Source organism: Panthera tigris, chromosome A1 (genome assembly GCF_018350195.1).
Source record: "Panthera tigris isolate Pti1 chromosome A1, P.tigris_Pti1_mat1.1, whole genome shotgun sequence".
NCBI classification, from domain to species: Eukaryota; Metazoa; Chordata; class Mammalia; order Carnivora; family Felidae; genus Panthera; species Panthera tigris.
Window position 1 is genome coordinate 59,697,470 of NC_056660.1, and position 21,277 is coordinate 59,718,746.

General features: G+C 40.5%; 1 protein-coding gene across 2 annotated transcripts; it reads left to right on the forward strand.

Annotated features, from left to right (window-relative positions):
* Positions 1-8,396: 8,396 nt before the first annotated feature.
* SLITRK5 (SLIT and NTRK like family member 5) lies at positions 8,397-14,642 on the forward strand. 2 transcript variants are annotated; one of them, XM_042957950.1, is made up of 2 exons: positions 8,397-8,526; positions 11,116-14,642. In XM_042957950.1, exon 2 carries the CDS (start codon positions 11,124-11,126, stop codon positions 13,998-14,000), a length of 2,877 nt encoding a protein of 958 aa, XP_042813884.1. In that variant the 5' UTR covers positions 8,397-8,526; positions 11,116-11,123; the 3' UTR covers positions 14,001-14,642. The 2 variants fall into 2 exon arrangements, with proteins under 2 accessions (XP_042813884.1, XP_042813889.1); XM_042957955.1 differs by lacking the exon at positions 8,397-8,526 and adding an exon at positions 10,662-10,715.
* Positions 14,643-21,277: the final 6,635 nt, after the last annotated feature.

A 21,277-nucleotide genomic window follows, 5' to 3' on the forward strand; every position in this document is an offset into this window, starting at 1 on the left:
TAGATAAGCTGATCGAAAACAAATAAAAATTAATCTCAAATATTATAATAATTTGTAATGAGGACTGGTTACCAAGCTATTACATCTCTGTTTCAAATATATAAATATGAATTTATTTAAACTGAGATTTATTCAGATCTTCATGGAAAATAGAGGACATATTTGCATTCTATAAATTCATTAATTATAATTTCTTGTCCAAACTCTGCCCACTCTACTTGTACAAGACAGCATTGAACTTCAAAATAGAGCTGTTGTATTCAAATGGTGGAATGTAAGAGTTCAAGTGCTGTTTTGTTACTGACTGACAGACTTCTCTGTACAAAAAGCCTATTCCAGGATAGTTCCTTGAAGCAAAATACCCTCTTAGGACTTTCTTCTCCAGTTCCACTAACATCCCACTGTGTGATCTGAAGAAAAGCACCTTAGAGAGTACTCCATCATACATAAAAAGGCACTTATCTTCTAATAAAATTCTATTGATATAAAATAATCTACCTTGCCTTCTTTATAGTGGTGTAATAAGGATGTAATAAGGAATTTTGAAATGCCTGTAAAATGCCTTGAAATCTTTAAAAGAATGGCAGGAGTCTTCAACTGAATGCAATTTAAATGAATTGAATACAGACCCTCAACAGAATGCAAATCAGGCCCCTTGCCAAATGTGAATCATAATTGTCCTTATTTATTGAGAGTGTCATAATCACCATCATTACTCATGAGTACAGCTGTTCATACTGATTGACTTTCAAGGTATCCCAGAAATTGTGTGAGAAACACAGCTGCAGCCTTCTAGGGATTTATCCTCTAGATCTGTACTGTCCAATATGGTAGCCACAAGGCACATGTGGTTACTTATATATAAATAAGCTAAAATTTTAAGAATTAAAATTGTATTTGCTGTGTCAGACCGACCACATTTCGGTTGCTCAACAGTCACCTGTGGCTAATGACCATCATATTGGACACTGCAAATAGGGGTTAGTTCCATCATCACAGAACGTTCTGTTGGAGAACATTTTTATAGAGGCTTGGCAAATATATGTTACAAAAAATAGTATTCAAGTATTCAACTTATGCAATAGTATTTTTTAAATTATTTTAATGTTTATTTATTTTTGAGAGTGAGAGAGAGACAGAGTGTGAGGTGGGGAGAGGCAGAGGAAGAGGGAGACACAGAATCCGAAGCAGGCTCCAGGGTCCAAGCTATCAGCACAAAGCCTGATATGGGGCTCGAACTCACGAGCCATGAGATCATGACCGTAGCCAAAGTCAGACGCTTAACTGATTGAGCCACCCAGGTGCCCCTATGCATTAGTATTGTTATATATTATATTCCACTTATTTTGACTGGAGAATGCAGGTGACTTGTCAAAAAGTAAAAATGACCCTGAAATCCTTCAACTACCCTGATATGAGTCAATTATTTTATATCAAACATAATACGGTTTAGGATAATATATTTAGCAAATAAATATTTGTTGAATGAAAAAATTCAAAATTGGACATGCATTTATTGGGTATACAAAGAGTCTTTTGAAGCTCAGTTTTCCACTGTTTGAGGGGTAAGAAACTCAAATTCTTTGCTCAATAAGAAATGATAATCTAGTCCAGAAGAAAATGGCAACCTTAATCAGGAAACAGAACATCGTGCTAGGCAAGTGCTAGACAATGGAAGAAAATGTTCAGGTAAGGAAGTCTTCGGTGTTGGTTAGAGTGGACAGAAAGGAATTTTTTGGTGAAGAAAGGATTTACAGTAAATTCTCTAGAACAATAGCTGAAAGAAAAGGGAAGAGCCAGTTAGATGAATGAGCAGTACAACAAAACCTTTGGAGTTGGGAAAGCTGACTTGTTTTGAGGGGATAGAGAGATTATGGGAGTCTCCCCTTGAATGAAAGATCCTAGTTGATAAAAGTTGAATAAAGTATCGTCAATTTAGACATTCTCCTATAAACAACAGTCCTTCTGAAAATTTTGTAATGAAACTGTGTTTTAGGATGGCTCATTGTTTTTCTTTGAAAACCTGAAAAGGATACAGGAAATACAGATATACATAATGCCTGTTTGGATTTGTTTCCTAAGAACGACTAGAGATATGTGAGACCCAAGAACTGATAAACCTTAAGAGACAAATCCTATCTCTAATAGAAAGATACATAGAAAAGCTATTCTAGCTATATAATAAAACTGTTTCTTTTCCAGTGGACTATGCATATCTCAATGCGAGTATAAGCAGAATGGCAGCAGCCTTTGTTCTAACAGGGCCTGATGATAGTTTGTATACTTAAAACATGTCACAATTACACACTCACTCATCTTTCTGCCGATAGCAGTAAAGATCTGCTGCTGACAATTTTGAGCATAAACACTTATCTTCTTTAGAGAACGATTTTGATCTTTCCTTCACCCACCACAGTATCAAATAAAGGTAACGTCACCAGTACCCAGCATGGTTCTACACAGGGAAGAAGGAAAGGGAAGCCAGCTTCTATTAATTATTATTCTAATAGTTAGGACTAGCAGCTAGAATTCAATGTCACATGTTACAGCTATGAAGAAAAAACATTTTAACTAATTAATTTATAGTCACATATTTAGAAAGATATTTGGTGTCTTCACTGACAGCAATGTGTCATAGAAAAAATAGTTTTGAGAAGTGCGGGACAGAGATTAACTTGGTAACGTCATCTTCAACTCTCTACCACCTCCCATATCATTGTTCCAAATACAGATTTCCCTTGACTTACAACAAGGTTATGTCCCGATAAACCCATTGTAAGTTGAAAATGCATTTAATATGTCTAGCCCACCAAACTTCACAGCTTAGCCTAGCCTACCTTAAATGTGCTCAGAACACTTATGTAGCCTATAGTGGGCAAAATCATCTAACACAATGCCTATTTTATAAAAATAGGCCGAATATCACATGTAATTTATCGAATACTGTACTGAAAGTGAAAACTGGTGCTGCATGGGTACAGAATGGTTGTTAACTTTATGGGCTGTTAGGTTGTGATCGCTTGGCTGAGTGGGAACTGAGGCTTGCTACTCCACAGCCCAGCATCACAAAAGAGGATCGTACCACATATCCCTGGCCCAGGAAAGGATACAACTCAAAATTCCAAGTAGCTCCCACTAAATGTGTATTGTTCTCAAACCAGCATATAGTTGAAAACTCCTAAGTCGAACCATTTAAGTCAGGGATCTTCTGTAATATCCTTATTTTTCAAGTACATGTATTTTGAAAATTTTTATTGGAAATGTGCATGTAAATTGAAATTTTGAAAAAATAAAAAATAGAATGTAAAGTGAAAAACCTTCATCCTACTAAACACTCCCTAGTCTTCCCCCAAAGGGCAAACTCCGTTACTGAATTTGTGTATCCTTCCAGAAAGATTCTCTCCTCCTCCCCAGCAGTGTACACGGATGGATGCTATGGACGCTATTAACAATGACAGGAACATATACTTACATACACTGTTATGAAAGGCAGAAGAGCATTCCAAGGTATAGATAAACATGTACCACTTTTCACTTAGACTCAGTCACTTACAAATGTGACTATTCTTACATATTACATTGTATATTACGTGTACATGTACATTACAGGTACATTATACTGTACACGTACTTTTTATTTTGGTACACCTGTAGCCTACTTTTTGAAAATATCATTGTTGAAAATATAAATGCATTTTAAATTCTGGAAGATATTTCCAACTTGTCCTCCAAAGACAGGGTTTTAACACCTAATCTATCAAAAGATTATCAGAGTATATTTATAAGTAAGTGTATGAAGCAAGGAAGAAAATTGTCTATTTTATGTACATCTTTCTTTTATGCCTCTGAGGGAAAATATCTAAGACTATAAAAAACAAATTAAATCTAAAAGTGAATAAATAATCTTGCTGAAATTAATCACCTTAACTAGTCATTTGAATTTGATAAATATCACTGCATGATAATTTCAATTGTTGTAAATCCAAATGTACCAAACTGATAAAAAATATGCTATACTACAGTTATTTAGCTTATCAATTACACAGAGAAACAATCATAAGAGATGACTCATGTTTTCCCTTCGAGGAGAAACTTTTCTGCTTTTAGGAATATGTGATATATATAATTTAATTTCAAAGACATTAAAAAGATATATATCTGAAAAACGTGTTGTTTACCAAATAAGGCTGTATAGATCTTTAGCTACACTGTCACAAAAGTACTCTTATTAGAGCTGATTTTGGAGGAGTCTGGAACCTAGCATTGGATTTTATAATCTTAACTTACCAGTTAGGCTAACAAGAAGAAATGCAAGTTCTACTTGCTTTAGCTTTCAATAACGTTGGTTAGTATTTACAAGATCTCATCACTATCACGAAAGAATTTCCTTGTTTATAATGTCTTTTAGGTTATTTCATGAGAGACCATAATTCTTGACTTAGCATTTTAATATTCTAAAGAAACCACACAACAATACACAAACATAATATGATGAGATATCTTAAGAAATTATTTAATATAAGAATTCATCCAAAGAGTTGATAAAACACTAAAATGATAATTCCAGGTAATAATGAATATGAATTCATTGGTGAATTCATATCCACCAAGATATATGGCCAATTTCAAGTGATAAGTATGCTAGTTATGGTTTGAATTTAAATTTTATTAGGGAGGTATCAGATTATGTCCATAATTCACACTAATTATTGCCAAATGTATTACCATATATGAAACGTATTTATGATTATACTAGATCATTAATAACTATAATATGCACATGTATGTTCACAAATATTTAGACACAGATTCTCAACTTTTCACATCCAACCTACTCAATCAAATAATGTTTAATTTAGTATCATGCCCTTAATTCAGGAGGGATCTATTTGATCAATCATTTCATTTTTCTAGTTCCCCAAAGTGTTTATGAAATCCTGTGCATTCTTTGGAGTATTATGTGAAACCAAGCATACATCTCATCTGACTATATTGTTTAGTATGGACTGAAACATGGATATGTTTGCTCGTGTAGGTGAAAGTCTTGGCTTAAATTTGATCACTGTTACATGATTAATTTATTTCTTTTCTGGCCATAGTCAATATTCAAAGAAAGTAAGAGTTCAAAGACTAGCAAACGAGGATTTTCCTTATTTCTGTGATGTTTTTCCTCCGGAATTCTGTTTGGTCTCTGCATGTCACTGTATTTTCTCCAAATTCACTTTCCTGCATAGCAGTTTATAGAGACACCTAGTGGTAAACCATCATGATGGCTTCTCAGGCTATCCTTAATATTGAGTAAATGGTAGAAAGTTGTCATCACTTATTTATTTGAACCACAAGAAATAAACTGGAATATTGTTTCTAACAAAACTATAACCTAGATTAATTGCTACCATGTTTAAAACTTTTTAGCTCAACAAATTTATTTTTAATTAGGAAATAAATCCTTTAATTCAAAATCAAAAATTAAACTGAATTGTGATATTAAATACAATTTTGAAGACTTATGAAAGCAATAAAATAATGAACTAAAACTATACTACAGCTATTTTGAAAATTCCAATAATTGATTAAACCATGTTATACCCAGAATTTCTATGGAGTTTGTCTACATCAAAAATTATGTCTGTGATAGAACTTAATATTGATATGCCAAAAGTTTCCAAGTTTAAGTAATATGTAATTTTTAAAACATGACAATTTAACACATTCATTTAAAAATATAAAAGCAATTTCATACTTTAAAAATAAATTTTCTAAAATATATAATGTTAGAAGATGATGACTACATAAAATATACGGTAACCAGACTTTAGTGGATGAAGTTTAAGTTCTCTGTTTATATAAAGCACCTGTGGCAAATGGCTCTCATTCCCCAGCCAAATGTTTCTAAATTTACAGGAAGTTCTGTTATAAGATTTTATTGTGTTATTCAATGATGTTACAGATTACTTTGTTTCTCCCTCTCTTGTATATGCTTTGAATTTAAACAAAGTATGTATGGATTAACAAAAATATTTGCAAAACAGATTGAGAGGAAATTTCAAGAAATGCTGCAAAACCTCAGGAGGCTGCAATATTCACCACCTCTAGAAAACTCCTTCTAATTCAACACAGAGAGAGGATGTGAAAAGATGTTTGTGTGTGTGTGTGTGTGTGTGTGTGTGTATATACATATACATATATATATATATCAGAATCTCTATAATCCTATCTTTAACCAAGATATTATAACCACAATAGCATCCCAAACGTTACCAAGAAGGAGACAATATCAATTATGTTTAAGATGATCCCAAAAGAACATTAATTCGTAATTAATCCCAAAATAAAATAGATGAAATATATTTAAATGGTAAAACTTCCCGGTTATCATAGGAACAGGCACATGTTCACTCAGCCTCCATTGGGCCACGTATTATGATCAACTTTTTTTTTATACCTGGGAAGGACTGCAGGTCTAAGTATTACAAACACTGGAAATACGCCTTATGAATGTAAAGACCCCCCCTCTGGGGTGGAGGTGTCTGGTTTCATAGGCAAGAGCCAGGAATACTTACTGTAGAGATGATGCTAGTGGAGTTTAGCAGGTGACTCTTCAAGAAACTCGCTTTCTATCGATACTGCATTTATTTAGGGGTCTCCAGCTTTTTAGTACACACCAAATGTATTCACAAACATTCTTTCTGAAAGTCGTTAACATTCCCTTGCATCGCCCAGACATACCTATAAAACGTAATTCTTAAAGAAAAAAAAAAAAAAACATTAGCGCCCTTGTTTGCAGCTAGGATGAACCACTCCCTCTTCCAGGGTCCTTTAGAGTTAAGTACAGAGACAGAGGCAGGGGCAGTATCATTCTAAATGGTGGGAGGAAGGCAGGCGATCAGCACAGGGCTGGAATCATCTGTCCCTGACCACCAACAAGCCTGGCACTGTCGGGGTTATTTCCACTCCTCCCTTTTTCAATCCAAGGATTGCACAGTCCCACGCTCGAGTTACGCACAGGTTCCAAGACTCTTCGTCTCCCACGAATGTGACATCCAAGGGGGCTCCGATTGCGCCGCCCGAATCCAGGGACGCCTTCGCCCTCGGCTGCCATCTATCGGCCACCGAGCGCCCGCTTCGCCCCGGGCCCATCATGTCTGCTGCAGCTTGGCTCGCACCAGCGGCGCGACAATAAACAAGTGCATTGGACGGGGCCCTGCGCCCGCGCTGGAGCAGATGTCTCAGAGACCCCGGTGATGCTTACCGTGTTGCCACATCTTCAGCGCCCGGGAGGGAAGAAGCGATTTTCTCTGAGTATTTTAGAGCCGCCAGGCTGCCGGGACACGCCACAGGCGTAAAACAACGCTGCTCCTGTCCCCCCCCCCCCAGGCCCCCTAAAGGATGTCGGAGATAGAGAGTTCCAAATAATGACGATCGTGCGCCGCATCTGGGGAAAGGATGAGAAAAACCTCTGCAAACACCAGGAGCGATGAAACTGCCAAGAGGATGCGGGAACCGTACAAATACTAATTAGGGGCCGCCGCGGCGGTGGACAGAGAGAGGGGACAGCGGCGGCGGGATCCCGGCGCGGTGGTCGCCACTACGCGGGGGGTGGAGGACGGCGCAGGAGCCGTAGCCACCCCAGGAGTAGCCAAGGGGCCGATGCCACCTTTGCTCGCCCCCTCACTACCATGTACAGTGTGCGCTGCAAGAAGAAGGCGGGCGATGCATGCACACCCCCGCGCCCCGCTCCCTCTGGCTAGTCCCCAGGCGTGCGCCACTGACCAGGGGGGAATGTGGTGAAGACGGCGAGGAGGAGAGCTGAGGGGGGAGGGGAGGGGCGGCCAGCGCGAACCCAGGCCCGAGGGTTCGTGGAGCCGGAGGCTGGAGGGGGCGGCGGCTGCTGCTGGCTTGGACAAAGTTGCCCCTTATGCAGATGGCAACTGTAAGTACCCGCCTGGGGAGTGCCGCGTTGGGTGCCCGGGACCCTGCGATCGCCCGGTGGAGCGGGTGGGAACGAGTGTGCGAGTGAGCGTGAGTGTGAACGGGAGCGATCGCTCGGCGGGGCTGACCGTCACGTTGGAGGGGCCGGCGGTGCCTGGCAGCCTTCACGTCCCCTCCTCGGGTTCCGCGCCTCCCCCCCTCCAACAGCTCCCTCCCCGCCCCGCCCGGCTCCTGCTCCCGGCCCCTACCGCCAGGCGCCTCTACAGCCGGTCCTCCGCCGCCCCCTCCTCCTCCCTTCCCTATCGGCCGCTCGCGATCGCCCCCTTCTCCCCCCCCCCCCCCACCCCGCTGCCCGCTTCGACTACCGCGGAGATTGCCGGGGAGAGCCGTTTGGGGAGCCCCGGAACCCGCGGTCGCCACCGCGGCGGCGGCCCCGGGCTGGCGGCGTCCGGGCGCTTCTTTCCTCCCGCCGCTCGGACCGCACAGCTCGCCGCCTTCTTGCCCTGCCTGGGCTCCTGAAACCCAATGCACACCCCAAAGAGGTATTTTTATAGGGGCGGCTATGATGAGTGGGCCCTGGAGATGTGAAACGGGGTAAGTCGACCGTTTACTTTGCAAAAGAGGCTCGTGTGTGTGTGTGTGTGTGTGTGTGTGTGTTCGTGTGGCAGCGGGATGGCTAGCATTCCCTCTCCTCCCTCCCCTCCTTCCTTCCCTTTCCCTTCCTTCGCTTTGGGGCGGAGTGGGGGAAGGGAGCCTCGCGTCCTGGAACTCCGGGTGCTTCTGCCTGGGCCGCTGTGGGAGCAGCTGTGCCCAGAGCCACGGGTCGGGCCTGGGTGCTGGGCTCCAGCCCACGCAGCCCCACTCTGTGTAATGCAGGGATGTGCAGGGCGATGGTCTAGGGTCTAAATTCTTTGGGGGCAAATACAGTTCCTCCGCCCCCGTCCTCCCAAAAAAAAAAAAAAAAATCAGATAATCTGAGAATGTGCAACGTACCCGCGAATTTACATCGGAGGTGCGTTTCCCAGTCAGAATGTCAGCCTTCCTCGGCTCATTCAACTTTATTTTCTCAAATTTTCGGGTTCCTTTGATGGCAAGGGGGAGGGGAAAGAGAGTGGGGTGAGAGGAAGCTCTTCGACCCCGGCTACCCAGAACTGAATTAAAGTTGTAAACGCTCGAGTTTAATACCGGCTGGTCACAATTTGCGATGGGCTGTCTGAAAGGGAGGGAGGTGAATGGGGGCGGGGAAGTCGAGGGAAGGAGGGGGAGGGGACCCAACCCCCGCTGAATGGATGTGCAGATTTCATCCTGTGGAGAACTGAATTTTCAAGGTAAACGTTTTGCTTTCCATAGGGGGTGTTTTTTCCGCTTTTAAGCTAGGAGGCGTTTGCGGTTGCGTTGGGAGGTTGGAGATACTTGTGAGGCTTATACACTGTGATTCCGATTCGTCTCGACACCTCTGGGTTGGCCACACGTGAATGATTCTCAGGCACACTTGCACATGAGCGTGCGAATGCAGGGGCTCTTAATAACGCGGGTTGGAGTCGGCCAGGGGAGCGAGGCTTGAACCCGTGACTCAGAAACGTCTTGGCTTTAGTTTTGGTTGTGATTCGACATCAGACTTCGGTGCTGATGAGGCAAAGGCCAGGTTGACTGGAGAAGAGGCATGGGTTCCCAGAGCCCAGCATTTTTACCCAATTCCCGCCTCCCCCCCCCCCCCCCCCCCCCCCCCCCCCCCCCCCCCCCCGCCGCAGCCAACACAACACGCACTCACACACTCTGACCATTTGTGTCCTTTCCCTTCTGAGTACCGCTGTCGACCCGAAGTAGCAAGTCCAAGGAAGCCTTTCAGAGGACAAAAAGAAATCCAGAAATAAAAGGGGGAGGGGGTCAGATCGATTCCTTGAGGAGATGAAATTCGGATATTAAAGCACAGACCTATGTTACTTGCTGTTCTCCCTCCCTTTCTATTTCGCCTTTAATCAGCCCGAGTGCCTTTTTCTCTTGGGGGGCGGGGGGGGGGGGAGAAGAAAAGAAAAAGGAAAAACAAAGAAAGTAAAAAAAGGAAGGGGAGTAAAATACTGACACTTAAATGTAAGAAACAACTCCCAAGATGCTGGCGATGCCGGCGAGGTACTTAGTTGAGTCCAAATCCTGCTCATCCAGGAGCGTTAGTGTTACATTCCGTGGCAAATCGACGCGGAGCGGGAGGTAAGGGAGGTAAGGATGATCCTCGGTTTACTTTTAGCTGATTCCCGGTAAGCGGCAGGAACGTCCTCTTTAAACTCCGGGTATCGGGAGGTGTTCCGGGATTGCGGATGCCTTCGCTGAGTTCTTTGTAATCCTTCGTGCAGAACTATTTCTGTGGCTTAGAGATGCGGTTTGGTAGCGTCGCTGACATGATCAATGAGGAGAAGTGGACGCAGGGCGCTCTCAGAGAAGCGCTGCTAAGTGGCACCGTGCATGCAATTAGGACGCTGATGTGCTTAAAAGCGTGGTAGTGAAGTCCACCATCAAAGGAACGCGCTCTCCTTTTTCTCCACACTCAAAGCTCCTGAAGACAATTGGTGATTTAAGAGCTTCTTCTGGGTCCTTTTGATGCATTATCTTACATCTCTTTTTTGCCTCTGAAAAGTGTTCTTTAGGTTCCCACCCTGGCATTTCCAGCGACGGTTTAAAATAGCCCAAGTATTGTGACTCCTTGCTTTTCTGTGAAAATGGGAGACCTTCACGGTGAACTGTTAACTGAGGAGGTTCTGAAAGAAAGGCAGACGGGTTTGCTATAGGTGAGGTGGGGAACCTTGTAAAATGGTGTTTCTTTTCTCTTAAATTAGAACCATGAAACTGAACTGACAGCCATTTTATGTATATTTATGGATTGGTTTTGAAAAGAGGGGGGAGCAGGGAAAACACTAAAATGGGACTTTATCTAACCTGCCCTTCTCTTGTAAAGGGCAGCATATTTCTGTTGTACTCATTAGGAAATGAAATCAACCTTTAAATCAAAATGAGTATCAGATAATAATAAAGTCTGGAGAATGTCGTGTTCCACTGGGGGGGGGGTCATTCATATCCCCTCCTTCTGGATTTCAGAGAAATAGTAGTAGGGAAGAGAGAGACTTTCTTCCCAATCCCTTAGATTTTTGTCATATTATGTTGTTTCCTTTTCTCCTCTCTCCCTTGCAGGAGGTAAAATGCACACTTGCTGCCCCCCAATAACTTTGGAACAGGACCTTCACAGAAAAATGCATAGCTGGATGCTGCAGAGTCTAGCGTTTGCTCTAACATCTCTCGTCCTTTCGTGTGCAGAAACCATCGATTATTATGGGGAAATCTGTGACAATGCATGTCCTTGTGAGGAAAAGGACGGCATTTTAACTGTGAGCTGTGAAAACCGGGGGATCATCAGCCTCTCTGAAATTAGCCCTCCCCGTTTCCCAGTCTACCACCTCCTGTTGTCTGGAAACCTTTTGAACCGTCTCTATCCCAATGAGTTTGTCAATTACACCGGGGCTTCAATTTTGCATCTGGGTAGCAACGTTATCCAGGACATTGAGACTGGGGCTTTCCACGGGCTGCGGGGTTTAAGGAGATTGCATCTGAACAATAATAAACTGGAACTTCTGCGAGATGATACCTTCCTCGGCCTGGAGAGCCTGGAGTACCTACAGGTCGATTACAATTACATCAGTGTCATTGAACCCAATGCTTTTGGGAAACTGCATTTATTGCAGGTGCTTATCCTCAATGACAATCTCTTGTCCAGTTTACCCAACAACCTCTTCCGTTTTGTGCCCTTAACGCACTTGGACCTGCGGGGGAACCGGCTGAAACTTCTGCCCTATGTGGGGCTGTTGCAGCACATGGATAAAGTTGTGGAGTTACAGCTGGAAGAAAACCCCTGGAATTGCTCCTGCGAGCTGATCTCTCTCAAGGATTGGTTGGACAGTATCTCCTACTCAGCCCTGGTGGGGGATGTGGTTTGTGAGACCCCCTTCCGCTTACACGGCCGGGATTTGGACGAGGTGTCCAAGCAGGAACTTTGCCCAAGGAAACTTATTTCAGATTATGAGATGAGGCCACAGACGCCTTTGAGCACCACGGGGTATCTACACACTACCCCAGCCTCGGTGAATTCCGTGGCCACTTCTTCCTCTGCTGTTTACAAACCCCCCTTAAAGCCCCCTAAGGGGACTCGCCAACCCAACAAGCCCAGAGTGCGCCCCACCTCTCGGCAGCCCTCCAAGGACTTGGGCTACAGCAACTATGGCCCCAGCATCGCCTACCAGACCAAATCTCCGGTGCCTTTGGAGTGTCCCACCGCGTGCACTTGCAACCTACAAATCTCCGATCTGGGCCTCAACGTCAACTGCCAGGAGCGCAAAATCGAGAGCATCGCGGAGCTGCAGCCCAAGCCCTACAACCCCAAGAAGATGTATCTGACGGAGAACTACATTGCGGTTGTGCGCAGGAGCGACTTCCTGGAGGCTACGGGGCTGGACCTCCTACACCTGGGCAACAACCGAATCTCCATGATCCAGGACCGCGCTTTCGGCGATCTCACCAACCTGAGGCGCCTCTACCTAAATGGCAACAGGATTGAGAGGCTGAGCCCGGAGTTGTTCTATGGCCTGCAAAGCCTGCAGTATCTCTTCCTCCAGTACAATCTCATACGTGAGATTCAGTCTGGGACTTTCGACCCGGTCCCAAACCTCCAGCTGCTATTTCTGAATAACAACCTCCTGCAGGCCATGCCCTCAGGCGTCTTCTCAGGCCTGACCCTTCTCAGGCTGAACCTAAGGAGTAACCATTTCACCTCCTTGCCCGTGAGTGGAGTTCTGGACCAGCTCAAGTCACTCATCCAAATCGACCTGCATGACAACCCTTGGGATTGTACCTGCGACGTGGTGGGCATGAAGCTGTGGGTCGAACAGCTCAAAGTGGGTGTCTTGGTGGATGAGGTCATCTGCAAGGCGCCCAAGAAGTTTGCGGAGACCGATATGCGCTCCATTAAGTCGGAGCTGCTGTGTCCAGACTACTCTGACGTGGTGGTTTCCACGCCCACGCCCTCTTCCATCCAGGTCCCGGCGAGGACCAGCGCGGTGACCCCCGCGGTCCGGTCGAACAGCACCGGGGCCCCCGCGGGCTTGGGCGCGGGGGGAGGTGCGTCGTCGGTGCCCCTGTCGGTGTTGATTCTCAGCCTGCTGCTGGTTTTTATCATGTCCGTCTTCGTGGCCGCCGGGCTCTTCGTGCTGGTTATGAAGCGCAGGAAGAAGAACCAGAGCGACCACACCAGCACCAACAACTCCGACGTGAGCTCCTTCAACATGCAGTACAGCGTATACGGCGGCGGCGGCGGCGCGGGAGGCCACCCGCACGCGCACGTGCACCACCGCGGGCCCGCGCTGCCCAAGGTGAAGACGCCCGCGGGCCACGTGTACGAGTACATCCCCCATCCACTGGGCCACATGTGCAAAAACCCCATCTACCGCTCCCGAGAGGGCAACTCCGTGGAGGATTACAAAGACCTGCACGAGCTCAAGGTCACCTACAGCAGCAACCACCACCTGCAGCAGCAGCCGCCGCCGCCGCCGCCGCCGCCGCAGCCGCAGCAGCAGCCCCCGCCGCCTCTGCAGCTTCAGCCGGGGGAGGAGGAGAGGCGGGAAAGCCACCACTTGCGGAGTCCCGCCTATAGCGTCAGCACCATCGAGCCCCGGGAGGACCTACTGTCGCCGGTGCAGGACGCCGACCGCTTTTACAGGGGCATTTTAGAACCAGACAAACACTGCTCCACCACCCCCGCCGGCAACAGCCTCCCGGAATATCCCAAATTCCCGTGCAGCCCCGCTGCTTACACTTTCTCCCCAAACTATGACCTGAGACGCCCCCATCAGTATTTGCACCCGGGGGCAGGGGACAGCAGGCTGCGGGAACCGGTGCTCTACAGCCCTCCCAGTGCTGTCTTTGTAGAACCCAACCGGAACGAGTATCTGGAGTTAAAAGCAAAACTAAACGTTGAGCCGGACTACCTCGAAGTGCTGGAAAAACAGACCACATTTAGCCAGTTCTAAAAGCAGAGAAACTCCCTGGGAGCTTTTGCATTTAAAACAAACAAGCAAGCCGACACACGCGGTGAACGCATTTGATTAATTGTGTTGTTTCAACGTTTAGGGTGAAGTGCCTTGGCACGAGATTCTCAGCTTGGGCGGAAGATACTGAAAGGGTGTGCACTTTCCTTTTAATTTTTACACGTGGGGGAAACATTTGTGTAAACTGGGCACATCGATTTCTCTTCTCTTCTCTTCTTGTGGGGGAGGGGAGCAGAAGGGTTTACGGAGGGCCGTTTGCTGCGCAAGTGACTTGCTAACGGTCGCAGTTGTTCTTGTGGTGTTTGGAAGTGCCATTAAGAACGGTGGAAGATGGCAGCGCAGAGATTCTACTCTTCCTCTTTTGTTCCCTTTCCCTCCTCTTCTTCCCCGCGCCCCTTTAAGCCATGGGTGGGTCTAAATGGCTTTTGTGGAGAGATTAGCACACCCCAACTTTAGTAGAAAGTTTGTTCTCTCTCTGTCCTTCCCCCTCCCCCTCCTCTCTCTTTCTCTGCCTCCCTGCCTTCCTCCCTCCTATCTCATTACTTTTCCTTTCTTTTTAAAGGATGTGTTTGTATGCATTCTGGACATTTGAATTAAAAAACAAAAGTATTGTGATCTGGAAAATGATCACCATAGATGTGGACAAATCATTAAAATTACAGAGCTATATGATCCATAATTGATTAGTCAAAATAACTTATTGATGAAATATACAAATATTTTATTGTAGCACCTATTTTTATATACACATTTAGCATTTCTCTTTCCTTCACTATTTAGCCTATGATTTTCACAGAGGTGTCGCACTATATTAGGACCTGCATTTCCAAAACAGGAGTGATATCAGGAAGGCATTTTAAGTCACTAAAAATGTGGAGAACTTAATGGGAAAATCGTAAAGCCAATGCAACCCACCCGATTGGATCTGTCATTTAAAAAAAGAAAAAAATAATAACGGATTGTATCCCAATGTGTAAAGGAAAAAAATTAGGGCAATTAATTGGGCCATTTGAGTAAGAATCGTGTGCAAGTTTCTGGTTTTATTAGAGAAGATTTAAAAGTATTTTTATTAGTCAACCAAAATGATGTATTGATTTGACTACTATTGTAGCCGATTTTTGATTGTTTAACCAAACCCAGTTGCATTTGTACAGATCCACATGTACTGGCACCTCAGAAGACCAAATGATGGACTGTACAAATCTCTATACGATGTCTTTATCCCTCTGGGCAGCAAGCAATGATGATGACCACAAACAGGATCTCTGTAAGATGGGGCTACTGTTGTTACAGTCTCATATGTATCCCAGCACATGTAATTTTTTAAATAGTTTCTGAATAAACACTTGATAACTATGTCAAATATGAGGGACTGAAGTAATGATTACTTGAGGTGCAAAAGACGTAGTTACGTGTGATTGACTGAATCTCCATTATTAACAATTAGGACATAGTAGCTAACTTTTATTCCTAATATGAAAAAATTTCCCCAATTATCAAATTTGAATATATGTATATATGTAAAATTCTCCTTTGCAAATTCAGGGAATTATGTTTTCCTAAAGGTGGCATTAATGTCTTTATTAATGAAACTTCAATTGTATACTTTCTTTCCTTACTGAAGTATTCTTCTAATACATGGACCGTGGTAAGTAATATATTGCCTATTCATTTTTCTCCCAATGATATATATTTTGTTATGTCAGTATTATTTATTCAGTCTACAATGCTCATAGTTTCCTAATTTCCCCGTATTCCCATAGTTTTCCTAATTTTAACTTGTGTAAAACTACCTTCAATGATTATGATGGATACTTTATCTCAAGTTGATCTATATATCCTAAATGTTTGAAGTGTTGGTGGGTGTAAGCTGTTCACCTCTGAGGAAGGTTTGCCAATGAATTTAGATTAGTATTTAAGAGTAGGAAATGTTTGAGTGAATCTGAAACTTAAAGAGCCATGTGCTTCATCGCTATTAGTGGATCTTCCCAGAATCTCACCTGAAATGTGTAAAATATCAAGGGCTGTTCATGAACTTTCTGTTTAAGGAACACTTTCCATGGCATTCTGCCACAAAGAGGCAGCATTCACCCATGAGTAAATTGACAGTAACTGCTTGAATTCAGATTGAACAGGTGGTAACAATTTCCCTGAGGAATTAAAAAAAAAAAATTAGTAATGCTACATCGGTCAAGTGAAGTAAACTATCCCCATTCTGTGTAACATCTTCCCTTTCCCAAATTTTTTTCAAAGGGGAAAGTAACAAGCTTAATAATGCCATGATATTATCATGAAAAAAAACAAAACAAAAAAAAAAAACAAAAAAAACCAGTACCTTACTCTTCATCTACCTCCTCCATATTTAATCCAGGACTAGAAAAGAAAAATAAATTATAGCATTTGACTTCACAATTGGGGTTGTTCTTAATTTTTCTTCACAGTGGGACTTATTTTTTCAATGTCCAAATCACTTCCTCAATATTATTATATGTAGATATGACAGTATTGTATAAATTATAGACTATTAATACAAAGTGGAATCTTCACTGTAAGTTTTATTTCTTAATTGATGCATAAAAAGTGAGAGATAAGAATTACATGAAATTCAAGATGTAGTTCTGAATGATGTAAGTAGCTTCCAAAGAAAGTTTGTTGATGCATTTTTCAAAGATTCACAAAATAATGTTATTAATTCAAACCAGCGCCATCGTCCATAATCTTGTCACAAATACTTCTTTAGGTAGCTCATTTGTACTTCTACTCTTCCTAAGGTGTCCAGCCTTTTTTTTTTTTAATTTCAAAAATAACAATCATATGATTTATGAAAAGAGGTTACTTCTAATTTTTAAATTATCTTTTTTCCAATTGTACGAAGGGGATAAGAGTAAATTCACTCCTGCTCTAATAAACTTGAAAATTTTTAACATGTAGAGTTATGAAACTGTGTAGAATTAAAAAACTGAATTCTTTCTCCTTATTCATTGTGTCCAGCCAATACGTTAACATATACAATAGAACACGAGTTGTGTGGTTTTGAGTATTTGATTTTTGGTGTTTCAGGTTGTTCACTGAGTAAATAATTAAATTGGGTATATCAGCGGTATATGATTGGATTAAGGAACTCTGCAAATTCTCTCCGTAGCATTTTGGTGAACAATATGTAATGTTCCAGGCATCAATTAAAATTTGGATGCAAACTAAGCTTACTCTTTGTGCTTTTCCATTTGATATGTTGCATAATCTCATACAAATATATTTCCAAATAGACATTGCAAAATCTTATTTTTATCTATATATGAATATAGTGTAAATACTTAAATTATCTCAGAGAAAGTAAATATATTCTATGTAAATGTGATAATTGGTATGCTCGCATTCAAAATTATTTACAGCTAAACTGTTGGTTGAAGTTATGTGTTTAATCAACGTTAGCATAAATATACTTGGAACACATCTTTTGTTTAGGCGAGATTATCACCTTTACACATGTGAAGTGTGAAATTTGGGTAAATGTCCTATGTATCTGGGTCTGTCCTTCACCACCGTTCCCTCAGCCTCAGTAAGAAAATCAAACTATGTGCAATGAAAACATCCACACATAATGTGGAAAAGGTTAGAACTTAAGAAGAGAATTGAAGATACCAGTTGCTTGCCCTATATCATTAATTCTATTCTTATTATTATGTTGTTAGCAAATTATTCAAATTAAGTATGTATAGTTTCTTTCCCTGTTTTATTTTTCCAGACTCTTGTCCTTTTTGCTTACATCTCCCTCCTTCCTCCCTCCTTCTCTTGTCTTATCCTTTCTCTTGATTATTTTTCAGTAGGGCAAGGGGGAGAGCGAGAATAGTTCAGTCCTTGTTTGAAATGCCAAAAACTAGCTACTTAATTTCAAGAGCTCAATGGATTGTTCCCAGAGTCACACAACTCCAAATTAATGAAAATAAAACAAACCACAAATATGCTTCCAATTCATTTGGGAATATGCTCTTGTAGCACTTTTCAGGTGGCTCCAAATTAAGATATTTGCAAGAGGTGGCAAAATATTTAGTATAACTAATTTTAAGACTAAAATTTAAACAGAAAGAAGAACTAAAAATAACAAAAGAACTGATTTAAATGTTAGAAGGGGGCATTTAATTAATTGATTTTCAAAGGGAATAAAAAGTTGTTAAAAGGTAATTAAACTGTTATCAAATTAACTATTTCACTTATGGATAAAGTTCTTCAGACCCCTCAAAGTTCTCTGCTTTCTTGTAAATACAAATATATGTATTTTTGTAAATACAAAATTAAAGAAGGTGGGTGGACATTAGTCCATCAAAGAATTATCTAACATCTATATCCAAAGGAATCTTATGTCATTGAGTATTGCATTTGACAACTGTGCATTTTATCATTAATTTTATTTTAATTTAATTTAGTGCTTTTCTATAATTATCCATTGATAGTTCCATCAGTTTATGTAGCATGTATATGGTATACAAAAATACATATTATCAAAGAGAGCACTGCATACTTAATTTTCATCTGGAGTTCTTTATATTTCAAATTTTTACATTATTTCAAATTCTACTTTTATGGTCTATGCTTTAGGCATGTTAGACTGGGGGAAAGAAAATGATTTTATGCACTGTAATGTTTCAGTGTGACTATAGTATAATACCCTTTTCTTACTCTGTTTACAGCAGACTATTTGGCTTACAAGACACAGGTCAAATATTTCTCATGGCAATTGTACCAATATTATAAAATGAATAATTTTATACTCATTTTTTTTAAAAAAATGACATTTAACCTTGATTCAGTTAAAGAGTGACTTAGATTACTTCTTAAAAAATTTCTGAAGATCAAAACAGAAATATTTCATAAAGAATTGATGTAATGCAAGTATGAAATCATTTTACTTTCTCATTTTCTATTTACTGTCAAAATTAAAATGTAATGATATATTGCATAATGCTAACTATATCAGATACATTTTTATTACACATTAGGAAATTCATTTTATAAAAGAAGAGTAATGTTCATAGTGATATGTTGAATGGAAGTCTTCCAGAGTTTTCTTCTTAATTAGGTCTTTATCAGAACATGAAGGAATATTGTATATTTATAATACAAAATAAACATATACATGTTTAAAAATTACATGTGTTTCTAAAAGTGGAAATTATAAAACAGTGTTATGAAGGATAAATTGTTTTCTTTTAAAAATTTAACCTATGCAGAAATGGAACTGCGACTTTATTAAAGGCTCATTAATTTCTTGGTCTACTTATTTTAGACAAACTTATTTAGAGATCATTTTCAAAATATCATGATATAAATTGAATTCGAATTTGTGATCAATATTGAATCATATAAAGACAAGTAGGAAAATTCGGTGACTTTTCAGTGTTCTGGAATATGCACTGTAGATTTTCTTACAAATTTACTTCCACCACCAATAATAATTTCCAGTGGTTCCAACTAAAATATTTTTTAAGAATTTTATTTTATGCTTCCTTAAAAATAACACTTAATATTGGATATTGAAACCAAATTTGCTATATTTTTTCAATTTATAATTAGATATGTATCTATTTAAATAAAACATGAAGGGTAGCCATAAACTTATGTTAACTGATTAGCAAATTGTTTTGTCAGGTACTATAATAAAATTTTTGACCAACATGTTTTATCCATGAGAGATTCACCAGGCTCATGTAGACTATACATTTAAATATTAAATATAATAATATGTAAAAATGATTATTTGATCAACAAAATATTTTATTTGTGATGATATATCTATTTAAATCACCTGTATAAAAATCCTGCTTTTTATCATTACAACAATAGAATATTTTTACTATGTTTATGTCCAAAGTCAAAAGGGTGTTTCACTTCTGAAAATACTAGTAATAATGGGGAACACTTATATTTCAAATTTATTTAAACCCCGAGTTTTAATATGAACTTTAAATCTCCAGTCCTAATTATAAAGTTCACTGTACATGTTTTTCTCTATATTACTGAACTCTGCTCCTGATAAAGTACCCCTAAAGTATACAAATAGCCATAGTGTTTTTCTTGTTTCATATTTAGGTAGCACATATTAAAATAAAGTTATGAGCTAACACTGTTAAGTTTCATTTCACTTAAATAGTACCTTTCAATTTTACAATTATCTTCAAACTTTTAAAGCTAGTGAATAGTATATTTACATAGGTACTTACAAAAGTGAACTTTCAGATCCAGAAACTGCTCATATATGTCAAAATATATTCAATATCATTCACCTTATTGTCATCTTAATTCATTCAATCAGTGCAGTGATATTTTTGTTACCCTGTTAGGATTAAAGACCCCCAAGTCTTAGATGAAAATTAAGGATCTCCTTGGTAATTAAGAAAAAAAAAGTAAAAGATAAATGCTGAGTATTTGGATTCTAATCCTAAAATATCTTCTTCAAAACTAACAAAATTGTATATACAGAAAACCATTTAGGAAGGGTCTTTGTATAGAATTATGCATTTTATGCATAAATTTATGCAATTTTGAAATTGCTAATTCCATATGGTTTACATGATCTTTCGACTTTAAGCTAACAATGAACTGTCTTCATTTAAGAATTTTCGTCTGAGGGAAGATATCTTTCACAGAGGATGCACTTGAATATGCTTGTTGTCACATTATAGCTTTGATCTACTCTTTCCTTTAAAAGCTCAATTTTAACCACATTGAAAATGGTCTGTATTATTATGTTTAATTCTTGCAACTCAAACCATTTATCTCCCACAATTTTTGAAAAGAAAAACTTGATATATTTCTTCAGTTTGCTTTCATGAAGTTTAAAGGTATCCTCAGATTAATGACATCCCCTCAAAACATTAAAGACATGATTACTCAGATTTTTTTCCTGGTGTAACAATCCAAGCACTATGTAAGCATGACTTAATGTGGGAGTGTGAGGATGTGGATATTAAATTGTTACTGTGGACTCGTCACTCATTAATAACCATCTTTAATACAAAACATGTAAAGATGAGGTGAAGTGTTTCTTGGAATGCTAATGTACTTAAAATTACACACACTGATTAACTGGGTAGCACGTATAGTTTACAAATGCCACTGTTGTGTGCTTGTAAATACTAAAGCAATGCTTGCCAAGTGGTAAGGCACAGTCTAGATTCTGAAAAATCTGTCTTCTATAAAAGATAACATATAATAAGATATCTTATAATAAGATAAAAAATAAATTTGAATTCTAATGCCGT

Bases quoted from the DNA above. Each gene is read 5' to 3' on its own strand.
- SLITRK5 (XM_042957950.1), top strand. From the start codon at position 11,124: ATGCACACTTGCTGCCCCCCAATAACTTTGGAACAGGACCTTCACAGA.